At 39.8% G+C, this 12942-nt stretch overlaps 1 protein-coding gene across 1 annotated transcript; it reads left to right on the top strand.

Moving 5' to 3' along the window:
- The first annotated feature begins 342 nt into the window (after positions 1-342).
- Positions 343-12169, top strand: qdpra (quinoid dihydropteridine reductase a). The gene is made up of 7 exons (XM_084549610.1): positions 343-635; positions 732-824; positions 1694-1790; positions 2513-2653; positions 6478-6586; positions 8912-8995; positions 11291-12169. Exons 1-7 carry the CDS (start codon positions 552-554, stop codon positions 11391-11393), a joined length of 711 nt encoding a protein of 236 aa, XP_084405736.1. The 5' UTR covers positions 343-551; the 3' UTR covers positions 11394-12169.
- Positions 12170-12942: the final 773 nt, after the last annotated feature.

Genomic DNA, 12942 nt, shown 5'->3' with positions numbered 1-12942 from the left:
CAGGTTGTGATTGTGACTTCAGTTGAATATTATTTGAATATTATTTATCAGATATTCAGGTTGTAAAATCGCATCTCATTTTTTGCAAAATAAGACCATAATTCCCCTGAAATCAAAACATTGCTATTAATTTACATTATAATATATAAAACTCACTAACACTAAAACAATAATATTGGAATATGGAAAATTTGATGATTTCAGTCACTGACTGTCTTAACAACTCATCGAACTGATAGAAAGTCGGTTTAGTTCATTCAGTGTCATTTTCATAATCCACAACCAAAGAATCGCTTTTCTCGTATTCGATAATTTTGGGCTTCGGGGCTCTCCTTACAACTTCCGGGGTGCGAGCTTCGCACGGATCCACAGAACGCGCGTCCCTCGCTCTGTTTTTCGGGGGAACACATCCCAACGAGGGAACTGGTTCAGACAGAAGACCGTCAACCTGTTGCACACAGCACAGAAACGCCCCCCACCGTTTACCGTCTCCTCTCTCTGTGTAATTCAGCAAAAGCTCTCACTGCTGACGGAGGAACCGGAGCGTTAACATGGCTTCTAACCGGGTGATCGTGTACGGAGGGAAAGGCGCTCTGGGCTCAAAGTGTGTCCAGCATTTCAAAACCAAAGGATGGGTGAGAGACAGCGGCTAACGGTAGATGCTAACGCTGCTAGACTGTAAACGCTAACGGTGTTTTTTTGTTGTTTTTTTGTTACTGTTTCTGAAACAGTGGGTCACTAGCATCGACATGGCTGCAAACGAGGAGGCGAATGAAAACGTGATTGTGAAGTCGAGTGAATCTTTCACCGAGCAGGCAGGACAGGTGAGCTGCAGGTGACAGACAGCACGATGCTACAGGTGTCAAACTGAGGAGCAGTTAGCTTACTGAAGTCTAACTTGTAAGAAGAACTTCATTGTCATTGCACACAAGTTATAACGAAATGTTGTTTGGCAGCAATGTCTATGTCTAGTAGCAGCTTGAGGTCATGTGTTTATAAAGGTAATACATATATTTAAAAAATATTAAATTTTATTTTTGAATATTTTAATTGTAATTATTGTAATAAAATCTCTGTAAGTGTCTATGAAATCTACAATATAAATGTTTTAATATAAATAAATAAATATTTTAAGATTAATTAACATAAAAAAATCTCATTTTCATTTTCTTCATTTTATATTATTATTATTGAAAACATTGAAATACAACAAAATCTTAGCTTCTTGAAAGTTATGTGGTATTCAGCATTTGATTAAAATAACTGAGAGAGCTGTTGATTTAACTGTGTTTTCGTTTTGGAGGCTGTGGTTTGTAACACTATTGAATTGTGTTGTGATTCTGTTATTTTGACATCCACATTGTTTGCCATGGGAGCATGGCTAAATAACAGAAACTCTTATGACTTTATGTCAAAACTGTTTAACAGTACAGCACCACAAACTACATCCTCCAAAATAATCACAAAGTTACAAAACACCCTTTGTGTGTATGTGTGTGTGTGTGTTTAAAAAAAAGCAACAGCTGCTGTGAATGGTTTCTAAATATCCTTCTTTTGTTTGTAGACCTGAACTAACATTGTCCAGGTGGCGTGCAGCCTCAAACGTAATTGGCATTTAAAGACCTTTTCAGTTTGTCCGCGAGCCCGGTCGCTTTATGAAAAGGCGTCAACAGTTATCTCTGGTTTTGTGCAGGTGACGGCAGATGTGGCCCAGTTGCTAGGGGAACACAAAGTGGATGCCATCTTGTGTGTGGCGGGTGGCTGGGCAGGAGGAAACTGCAGTTCCAAAGGTCAGAGTTCATCCGTTTTTTGGTATTGTGTTAATCATTAGTCATTTTCATTTCTGCTGCTAGTCATGGTTAAACCTGAAGTCAAACTAAATGGATTTATGTTGCATGTACTCTGTTAAATCATCTGGTTTCATTTCTGGTGGACAGTTAGAAGAGAACACAGGAACCTTTCACAGATCTGCTGCTGCTGTTATTTTGTTTATTACCTTGGAATCAATAACTTAAACACCTCTATAATTCAGTAGAGTGCAGAAGCACAAACTGCTTCCTCCAAAATGACAGTAAATCCGAATCAACACTTATTTTAGACACTTATAGGAAAAATCTGAACATGATGAAGGTTTGATAAATTAGTCTGCATTGGGTTTACTTAATAAACTGCCAAGTGAGCGTATCTGCCAGCATATTTCTTGGCTCTGATCAGTTGTCAGCCGGCCAGGTGAGACTCCAGAAAGTTGTCAGCCAAGAAATAGCCTGTCTTGTCATTTAAAATGATGATTTCTTATTTTTACACTGTGGCTTTTATACAGATGAAACAAATATCTCAATTTATCAGTTGTAGAGGTGCTGGTAGAAAGGTTTTGGTACTGTTTCAAAGTTGCAATCCAGCTCTTTCAGTAGTGTAGCTTTCGACAAGAACGCAAATTAGCACATTTCCCAACATATGGAAAGGCTGACATTGTTTTATCAATAATATATGGTAATACTGTCTTTTCCTGCAGACTTATACAAAAATACAGATTTGATGTGGAAGCAGAGTGTGTGGACCTCAACCATCTCCAGCCACCTCGCCGCTCTGCACCTAAAATCAGGCGGACTGTTGACTTTGGCCGGAGCTAAAGCCGCCCAGTCGGGCACTGGAGGTGAGGCCCGCTGTTGTGTTTACTGTTCTCATCATAATGACCTGATGACCTGCTTCGCTTGTGCGTCACGTCATGGTTACAGGCTTTGGCCATGCAGGGAATTGACATCCTGATCAGGCACGGGGAAAAAGCTCGCCCGGCTCACAACAGGCAGGGGGGAAATGTGTCAATAAAATGGATCCAAGAAACAACGCAAGAAAACAAAAGCTGATGAGCTGTGAGGCTGCAGTGGTGCTCAGTCGTTAGAGTCTTTTCCACAAACAAGAAGTCATTGGTTTGATTCCCAGAACGACCTGTTTGTCCATCAGGAACCTAACCCATCTCTCTCTGTGTGGTTGAGCTATTGATTCAGCCCCGACCCGCTGACTCGTTTGAAGAGCTGGTAAATATTTAAAGAAATAAGATTCACTGCAGCAGATAAATTAGGAAACTAGCCAGAGAAGATATGTCAAGTAGCATAAATTAATTCAAAGAGTCTTTATTGTTATTCTGACCATGAAAAACATTAAAAGAACGAATTGTAGAACTCAGATCTGTCTCAAGTTAATTCATTTATTATCCTTAATACACAATCTAGGCTACAAGTACTACAAGACTCTTAGTTTAGTGACGAAATATAAGTATAATATATATTTATTTTAAGAAAATTATTACATTTGCATATGCAGTGCCCATATATATATATCAGAAAGATGTCATTAAAATGCATATTGCTGTTTATAATCATTGCCGTCGATATAAAATAAAATTAATGGTGAGAGCTATTTCAGTTCTGGTTGGTTCGACACCACCTGTCGTTGGTGGTAACAAGGTCACAGAATTCTTAGGGCAGTAAAACAACTGCTGTTGGTTTAATAAAGAAGTTAGGCCATAGTTGGACTCTTTTTCCATCTTTGTGTGAGCAACCATGATCTGATGTTATGCTGCACAGTGAAAGGTGTTGCTTACCTGCAGCTCTTCATCTAACAGCTCACTGTGGCTGCTCCTTCCTGTTCCATTACTCCCTGCAATAATCCAAACTGATTCGCTGTCAAAAAATAACAAACATGTCATGTTGTTTTGTAGATACATTTTTGTTTGCATTCTCTGCTTCGTAATGTCAGCTTTTATTTGTCCATTTAAATAATTTTAATGGGAAGTTGCAGCTGAAGAAAATGCTCTAGTCACGTTAGCAGCTGTCTCTGTACTGGTCCCTTATCAGATGAGGATTTAGCATTCTGCATTCATATTCAGATATCTGTTTATAAAGATTACATTAGCATGAAGACAGCACAGCATTTTTTCCTCAAAAGTTGCCGCAGCTCATAATAATAAAAATATATAAACAGTTCAGATCGGTTTAATTGTTCTAGTTTGTTAGTTGCTGCCTTATTAATATGTGACCAGTCCAGATCATCAGCCTCATCTCGAGAGGCTTTGGTGTGTGTGGCCATGTGATGAGCAAACCCCTCTGTAACCAAGCCAGCCATGTGATGGGCTGTGATCCAACTCAACAGCAACACAAAGCCCTGGCTCAGCAGTCCACACAGAGCTCACAAGCTCATTGTCTGCTGGCTTAGGAAGAGAATGACTCAGCAGATATAGCTCCTCACACAATAACCCCCTGAAACGGACAGAGGCACCTTTATGGCTATTGTTCTCTTCGCCCTGTGTTTTTATAGAGCTCTGTGATTGCAACAAAAAAATCTATCTCTTTAAACTCTAATTAAATGTGAGGCAATACCAGGAACCAAATGTTAAGATGCATAACAAACAGCTTTGAGAGCCACTCACGCTCATCCTTTCTTTGAGTGCTTTGATCAAACAAACTGAGAGGAAAGTTAATGAGCATCAGCCAAATCTAGATCGTGTGTGCAGAGGAAACTGAAAAGCAGATTAGGATGACTAATTGTTCTGACTTTGTTGTCGTTCATCAGAGTTTTGTGAATGAACAGGCTGTTAAATGCTGGAATCCGCTAACACAGATCACATCAGGTAAAGTGGTAAAATGAAAGATAATTTAGAAAATGATCAAACGCTGGATGACTAAAACGGTTTGACTGGAACTTACAAAGCAACTGAAAACATCATGAAAGGGTTGGAAAATCACATGAATGTCTTTCTTTTGTGAATTTCCTCCCAGATTTGGGATTTAAAATAGAGGTTGAACTCCAGAAGCTTTAGGGTTGGGGGAGATCTCTCTGCTTAATCATGTGAGTTTTTCATTGTTGGTGATTATCCTCCAAGATATGCAACTTAAAGCAACTTGCTTCCCATTTAAGTTCATGCAGAAACCAGTTTATGCTGTGTTTTGACTTTCACTAGATGAGGATTAGCCTGTGAGAAGTCAGTAGGACAGGCTCTTAAACAGAACGGGCTATGAAGAGACTTGTTTCGTGGTCAAAGTGGCAGACTCTGAGACTCTGAAGTATAATTTGTAACATCTTGATAACATGGCTCCCATTTCACCAGCCTCCCTTTAGCAACTTGCCCTAGCTGTCAAACTTTACTGCTACATAAACAACCAAGGTGAAGGATCAATCTAAAACATTAGGAACTGTGATCAACGGATACAGCGCAGTTATCAGATTTTCAAAGCATTGTCAGTTTTTGCTCATGAATTCTTTTTTAAACAGTTGACTTTTAATTGGAAACAACTGAAGCTGTTGTAGAGGAGCAGATCACATGGCAATTATATAAGACATTATTTCTGTTTTGTTTTTTTAACTCAATGAAATAAATCTCGAGTTTTAAATTTAAAAGGTTTATAAAACCCAATCTTGATGATGGATAGGCCTATCTCTTCATATTAACATGTTGGATGGTGCTGCTTAAAGGCTTGCACCTGCTACATTTACATTTCTTATAATCACAATAACCCAGTCAGAACTTACAATGCCTCATGTAACCACCTCAGTCCGATCAGACTGGCCTGATCAGAAGGATCTTCAGTCAGATTGAGAGGGGTGGTGTAAACCACTGATAATCTGTTAATATTAGTTAACAGAAAATATTAGTTCCTAGTAATCATGTAAACCCTTGAACCGATTGTTTCTCTGTGGTTGGAATAAATCTATTTTTTTGTCCCACGTATTTGTCCCACAAGAGGTAAAGATGCGTACGGGAGCAATGGGAAAAACACAACACAAGCACAGCGTTGTTTGAAACGTGTAAAAATACTTCCAATTTGTTTCCAAGAGTTTGAGTGTTTAATTAAATAATTAGATTTAATTGTTGACGGACTCTAGACGAGTTTGAGCATAGTACAGGATGTCTAAACCTTAGCTATTCTGGTTATATACCAATCAGTGGGTGGTACCACCAACTCCTTAGGAATTTGTCCTGATTTTGCTCTTTAAGAAGGAAAAAAAAGAAAGAAAGAAAAGTCATATCACCGCCCCCCATTTCCATTGGTCAGTGCTTTGTAAGCCTGTCATAAGATGGTTCAGGGGGGTGAGCAGATGCTTGGCATTCTTTAGAAAGCCTATTAAGTTGTTGCGGGGAGAAGCACTTATTGTTTCCAGATGCTAAAGTTTCAGAACAGTCTATGAAGTTAGCCCAGACTGTTTCATCTTCAAATTCACAAAAAAAAAAAAATCACACAAACTTTTTGATCCTGCCTGTCCAACTCTTCTCATCAACATGTACCACCATGTGAAGAGCAGGGCTGCATTTTTACATTGCCACTATTCCAGCTTTAAAAGTCTCAGGATATCCCTTCTGTAGATTCATAGTCCACTTGACCTTCTTCCACTAAATCAATGTCCTGGGCACAGTGTGTGATGAATTTGATGTGGTCTGTGTTCCGAATGAAAACTGAATAATATTCCATCTGCACCCTCCAGGCATGATAGGCTACGGAATGGCCAAGGCTGCCGTCCACCAGCTGTGTCAGAGCCTGGCAGCAAAAAACAGTGGGATGCCCACCGGAGCTGCTGCTGTTGCTATTCTACCGTGAGTACTTAACACACTTGGTCAAAATGCACATCAAGTCCCGGACTTAATAACTTCCAATGTGCCAGGGGAGCACTTTAAATCCTAATATCACAGTTTAAGGTGTGTAATATGTACACCAATGACAGATGGATGCCTTAAAGGTGTAATCAACTGAAAGTCTATCTCTTGAGCATCAGATGTTGAATCTGTAATGACTTGCTGAGAGCTGAGCAGTTCAGATTGAACTGTCTAACCAGAGTCTAGTCAAAGTCACAGCAAAAAATGTGACAACCTGTTACCACCAGTCCAAACTCTTTTCACCAATAAATCGTTATCTAGGCCACTTCCAAATCAATCTTATTGCTAAGAGCGTGTGGCTGACACATAAATTATTGTAATAAGAACAACTAAGAATACTGGAGAAATACATTATGTTTTTTTAAGTTTAAGGTAAAGACGAATCAAACCAACCGACCCACCCGCACCAAAAGTTGACTGTAACATTGCCTCATGTGACCTGTGTCTGGGCCAAAAGAGTTGCTTTTGCACACCACAAAGACTACGGCCAGCTGCCGCATTCTGTGTCTGCATGGAAATAACTCTTTTGGAAAACCTGCAGAGATACTATGAACTGGAAGCCGTGGAAGCTAGGAAGAGCTACAAACCTTAGCACAGAGCTGCCTCTCCTGAATCATGCAACTTGGTCTACAGTATATTAACTCTAGATGATCATGCTGTGAAGATTTTGTATATTTGACTGTTCAGATGAGATGAAGATGTAAAACAACAAAAAAAATAGCTTCGCTGTTTTGTTTGCTTTTGTCACTTTCATGTCCCTTCTTGTGTACTTGTTCGTTAAGCTGAACAGCCAATCAAAAGTGGCCTCTCTGACCGACTCGTTTCACCAAGTGGTTGAAAAGCTGCCAACAGAGGTGTGGGACACGCTGCCAGAAATCGGGCCACAGACGCTCGCTGACGGCCTGACACAAAATCTAACAAGCAATGCCCTTTGTTGTTAAGATGTAGAATAACTTAATAGATGAAACACTTTGAAGGGGTAGTCCAGTTATTTATTATTTAAGCTTCCAAAAATACTGGATCTTACGTTCTTGTGTGTGTCATCAGACTTTCTTTGCCTCCTTCTTCAAATGCTGCACACCTTTTTAATGCAAAAAGCAACAAAATGAAACCAATAGAACTGCGGCAGATTGATGGACTGAAACAAACACAGCTTTTTGCCCTGAGTGTTGATTAAATCCAAATGCCGTAGCAGGACAAACATGTAGGATCTCAGTTCAGTACGCTGTGAAATTTGCATTTAGTGCTTCGCGTTGAAAAATATGGTGTGTATTTGCTTTAACAAAGAAATCTTGCACACTGCTTCTTTAAATGCGCCAACAACTAGTGAAAGGACTGAAGACTATTGTGCTGCAAAATTAGCTGTATCACACGCTCTTTGTCATGTTGGCTGGATAAGTGCTAGGTTGATGATAAGCTGTGGGAATATGAATGAGGAGCAGTCATTTACACCCAGTAGATCTCTGTTTATGCACACAATCAGCTTCAGTTGAATGCTGCATGCAGTAGTCTGTGTTTGCTTTATTGACTTTAAAGCCCATTTTTGCATTGTCATTGTGAGAAGCTAGAAATGGGTTTTCAGGGGGTGTATCTTGGTCCTGCACTCTCTTTGGATGATTTTCCTCCAACGACAGGCCAGACTGAGGCTGTTTCTCCAGCATGCTGTCACAGCTGTTTAGCATTAGCTCCGTGACTTGCATTTCTGCTGTTGCACCCAACCCCCCTACTGCCATATCATATATGGTGGACGTTTACAAAACAGAGGGTATTCCTCTAAATGGCAGACGATAATTGAATAGGGGTTTTAAAATAGATCAAATGGAGGCACCCCGATGCTGACTTCCAGTTGTTTTTTGAACACCAGATTGCATCTCACTTTCACATCATGGTGCCTCTTCCCTTGACAGTTCCTGTGCTGCTCATATAGCTCTCTTGTGTTACTATTTTAAAACCCCAATCACTGAACAGTAGCTGTTCTTTAATTTAAAAATGTCCTTATTTTGGAAATCCTCTATTTTTCTTAAAAAGTTCTCTCTCTCTCTTTCTCTCGCACACGTATCTATACATTTTCTAAAGAATAATATAATCATGTTTATGATGATTCCACCAGAAATACTACAGCACGTTCGGGAGATCAGGATGTTTCAGCATGCTTTCAAAAAGACTTGTGTACAGTGTGTGATATGTGCGTGGAGGTGCTGCCGTCTGCCAGCGCCGCTCAGATGCAGCTGCTCACCCTGATTGTCATCTTGCTTCATTTGGCAGCGTTACCCTGGATACGGCGATGAACAGGAAGTTCATGCCTGACGCAGATTTTGGTTCCTGGACGCCGCTGGAGTACATCGCAGAGTGAGTGCTGAGCCAATAATGATTTTATGTGATCATCTTCCTTATTCATAGGCAGAAGAGAGTTCTGGAAACACAAATGGTTTTATATTAGAGTAGAGATCAATATTTGGTTGTTTGCTTTGAAAGCTGCCATATTCCATCATAAAAACATCTCTCCCATCATGGATTAAAATATTTGCATCAAAGATGGTTCATGGTTCAGTTTTCTGATTAACAATTTTTGTTTTAAACCCTCACTTTTAACCTGCCCCTAGTTGAGATTTAGTTCTGTCTCTATTTCCCAAATCTTAGGTGCTTTAGCTTTTATTTGCTGTGTTTACATGAACGCTAGTATTCATTAGTCCAAATAAATCTATTTCATGTGACCACAGATCTAGAGGGGTGGTGTAAACCTTTGTTAATCCACTCAGTAGATGAATATTAGCTTCTGATAACCATGTACACACTTGATCTGATTATTTCTTTCTGTTTGGAATAAATCCATTCTTTCTGTGCATGTTTCTCCCATGTGGAATAAACATCAGATGACATGATGAGTTACAAGCACGGATAGAAACATGAAGGTAGAACCAGTTGTTTAAACAAATGTTTGAAAAGATGAATGAAGCTGGACAGCGACAAGGAAAACGTGGCTCCTCCTTGATCATCGTCAAGAGAGACTCTTGTGAGGAAATAATATCACACGTCTTTCATTCTCTGATATTGTGCAGCTGCTGCGTGGCTCTTGTACATGTCTCTGATCACAACGGGCCCCCTGCTGACACTCAAACATGTCTTCATGTGGCTGATTCTGTCTTTTTAGGGATGCTGTGGACAGAGAAGCTGAGTGTCTTTCTGATCATTCAGCGTTGGGCCAAGGAGCTCTTTGATTCTTAGGGGCCGACACCATAATCATCACATGTATCTTTGATATGTTGGATCACAGAAACATTTTCAGCTATCAAATTACATTAAAGTCATTGAAAATACCTGACACACAGTTTTACACAGGAGACATGAGCCAAGAACATACAGTATATTACTGATAGCTTTTTGTACCAACAACTATATAACTCAAATGCAAAACACCCCAGTGTAGTATATTTAAGTGTATATTTTATATTTTCCAATCTTACTTTAACTTAAATCTAAAATTAAAAAACGTATTTGTGGAAAAATAATTATAAATTCATTTAAAATCATCCAGATAACTAGAGCACTGGAGCACATCTGGATAAATGTTGTATGTGTTTAGGCAGATGTTTGTGTTGATATCTGTGGTGTTTATCGCCGTGTGCGTGTGTCAGGCCTGTGGAGATTAGATGGAATTTGATCCACTTTGATAATCCCTGAGGAAACGGATGAGGACAAAAATAGAAACGTTCTGGGTGACTGGAAATGAAAGGAGGAGGCAATAAGTTTGCCATTTTGTTATCCTTTGCCTACCTTTCTGGCCAGCATCTAAAGACGGTGCGCTTAACACCTGCTCTCCATCAGAATTTTATTTATTCACCTGAAAATATTACAAAAATAAAAATAACTTACTCAATGACATATTTAGTCACCATTCTTGTATTTAGACTAGTTGGATTCATAATTGAACATCCCTGCGTGGACAAATTGCTGTGGTGATGTTTCTGGTCTGACCATAAATCCATGCACGGTAATAGCATATAATGTATGTGCACAAAGCAGCCCATGAGCTCTGATCAAAAATACTCTTCACATGTCCCAATTAATCCTGTCAAAGACATTATGGACAGCAGAAATGCTAATGTTTCTTTAAAGCTTTTCAGCGATGCACACACAGACACAAACTCAAAATTTGAATTCATATCTCACCAGTGGCAGGAAAAAAATTAAGAGTAGTGTAATGTCGGAGAAGTTTTAGTGATCAGTCCTTTGATAATTTGTTCAGCAGGAAAATAATAGATCCTAATAACCACGTAGACACTTGATCTGGCTGGAATAAATCCATTCTTATTGCACGTGGGATAAACATCCAGCAGGGACGGAAACATAGTGGTAGCAAAACAACCAGTTAAAAATCAGTGTCGACTACACTGTTGATCTTGGTCATCTTCTTCTGTTCAGTGTTGTCAATTAAATTGGGGGGAAAATGTCTCTGGAATATGTCTCTGCTATATTTTCAGCAGATTTGAGGGTGTGAAGAACCACACATCTACCTTATCAGATCATTTTGTGTAGCGTGCACATCATAAACCCGGTCTATAAATATAATATGGTTTCATAGAGGTGTGTGTGGGCTCTACATCCTTCAATACACTTTTTCCCCGTGTCTTCATTTTTCTGCAGAACGTTCTTCGGCTGGGCCACCGGCGAGGACCGTCCGGCGTCAGGAAGCCTGATGCAGCTGCTGACCTCCGGAGGCAAAACCCAAGCTGTGGCCGCTCAGTAGAGGACAGAGCAAAGCTGAGGAGACGGCTGTGGGGGTTGGTAGGGGAGGGGAGAGATAAAGATGGATGGAAGCAGAGAGAGGGGCTGGTGGAGGGATGAAGAAGAGGATATGGGGATGAAGAGTCAGAGATAGGAGGAGTGATGAGGATGGTTGGAGGGTGTAGAGGTGAGGAAGAGAAATGGTGACAGAGGAACTGAATAAAATAAGGAGGTGGAGAGGAGTGAGCCAGATGTGTTTGTTGTGCGAGGAGGAGGGAGGGCTTTCTTTGAAAATGCAGCCTCACAGCGCCATCTAGTGGCAGATCACTGCAACTGTCTCTGTAACAGACTTGAATTTCCAGTAGTGCTCATAACACCAGTGGAGCAGTAAGTCATATTCAAGTACCAGTGACGTGAAACCGTGTTCTAACAGTGTTAAAGATTCCCTATATTTAATCATGTTTTTAAAGTCCCCATTCTTCATCCCCACAACACCTGTGACTTCAGTCTGACATGTGTGATCTGTAAACCTTTGAGTTTCCTCTGCATTGTCCCTGAGGTTTGTCTGCCACTGGTGAAAAAACTTAAAGAAAGCTGCCGACTTCTCTCAAACGGACAATACGATTTAGAGTGGAATGACCCTATATTTCTTCTTCATAGCTGTCAAAGTGTCCTTGGTGTCTGTCTGTGTGAAGGTGTCCTGTTCTTTTTGTGAGTGTTTTTTTTTTCTTTTCCTTTTTTTTTTAAATTATGTGTTGTCACTGTGTCAAAATTCACAATAAAACGAGCAGGAAACCATCTCACCTCCCGATCCATTTATTTTCAATTCAAAATGGATACTTGGTGAATGCTGCAACTCATGAAATCTTCAGCTGCGTCATTGGAAAGTCTTTTGTCGGTAATAGATAGATAGATAGATAGACAGACAACTTTATTGATCCTTTGGGAGGTTCACTTTGGGTGATCTAATTCTTAAAAAAAAAAAGTGACAAATTTGCTTATATTTTTGAAAAAGTTTTCCAAAATGAACTCAGCACTTATGTTTTTAAGAAATGTTATGCTGTGGTGGGGTTTAGGGGAACTGTTTTCATCTATAAATCTGGAGCATTGTGTTGGTGATGATTTATGTGTACCTACAGGGGACTCATGGACATTGCTGGCATCAATCCTTCACATTTCTTCAAAGGTTTTGGGTCGAATTTCTCAAAAGAAAGTATAATTTAAATTTATTGGCTATGTATATCTACACATTTCTTCACATTTTCTTTAGGGGTTAAATGTCTTGCTTAAGGAGGTTTGATGGGGTGATGGAAGTTTTATAGCCAGGTTAACTTGTGGCGAAACATTCTCAGGAGCTTGGAAATTCTAGCACAGAAACATTTATCGACAACTTGATCAAGGAAATGAAATGACGTGATTTGTATTGCCACCGCAAAAAAAAACCTGCTGTCTCTCCCAGCAGGTCGCTTTTATGTGACTTACTTTTTTGGAATATTTACAGAGGAAATGATTTATGCGTTAAGGTTACTGCTTAGGGTTCATAGAGACAGACCTGGCCTCTGGATTATTTC

The sequence above is a fragment of the Chelon labrosus genome, assembly GCF_963514085.1.
Source record: "Chelon labrosus genome assembly, chromosome: 8".
Classification (NCBI taxonomy): Eukaryota; Metazoa; Chordata; class Actinopteri; order Mugiliformes; family Mugilidae; genus Chelon; species Chelon labrosus.
The sequence above is the reverse complement of the archived record's forward strand: the minus strand, read 5'-3'. Positions and strand labels throughout refer to the sequence as shown.

Excerpts from the sequence above, each read along its gene's own strand:
- qdpra (XM_084549610.1), top strand. The coding sequence starts at position 552 with ATGGCTTCTAACCGGGTGATCGTGTACGGAGGGAAAGGCGCTCTGGGC. Across the intron at positions 825-1,693 it reads TCACCGAGCAGGCAGGACAG|GTGACGGCAGATGTGGCCCA; the intron begins GTGAGCTGCAGG and ends GGTTTTGTGCAG. Across the intron at positions 8,996-11,290 it reads CCGCTGGAGTACATCGCAGA|AACGTTCTTCGGCTGGGCCA; the intron begins GTGAGTGCTGAG and ends ATTTTTCTGCAG.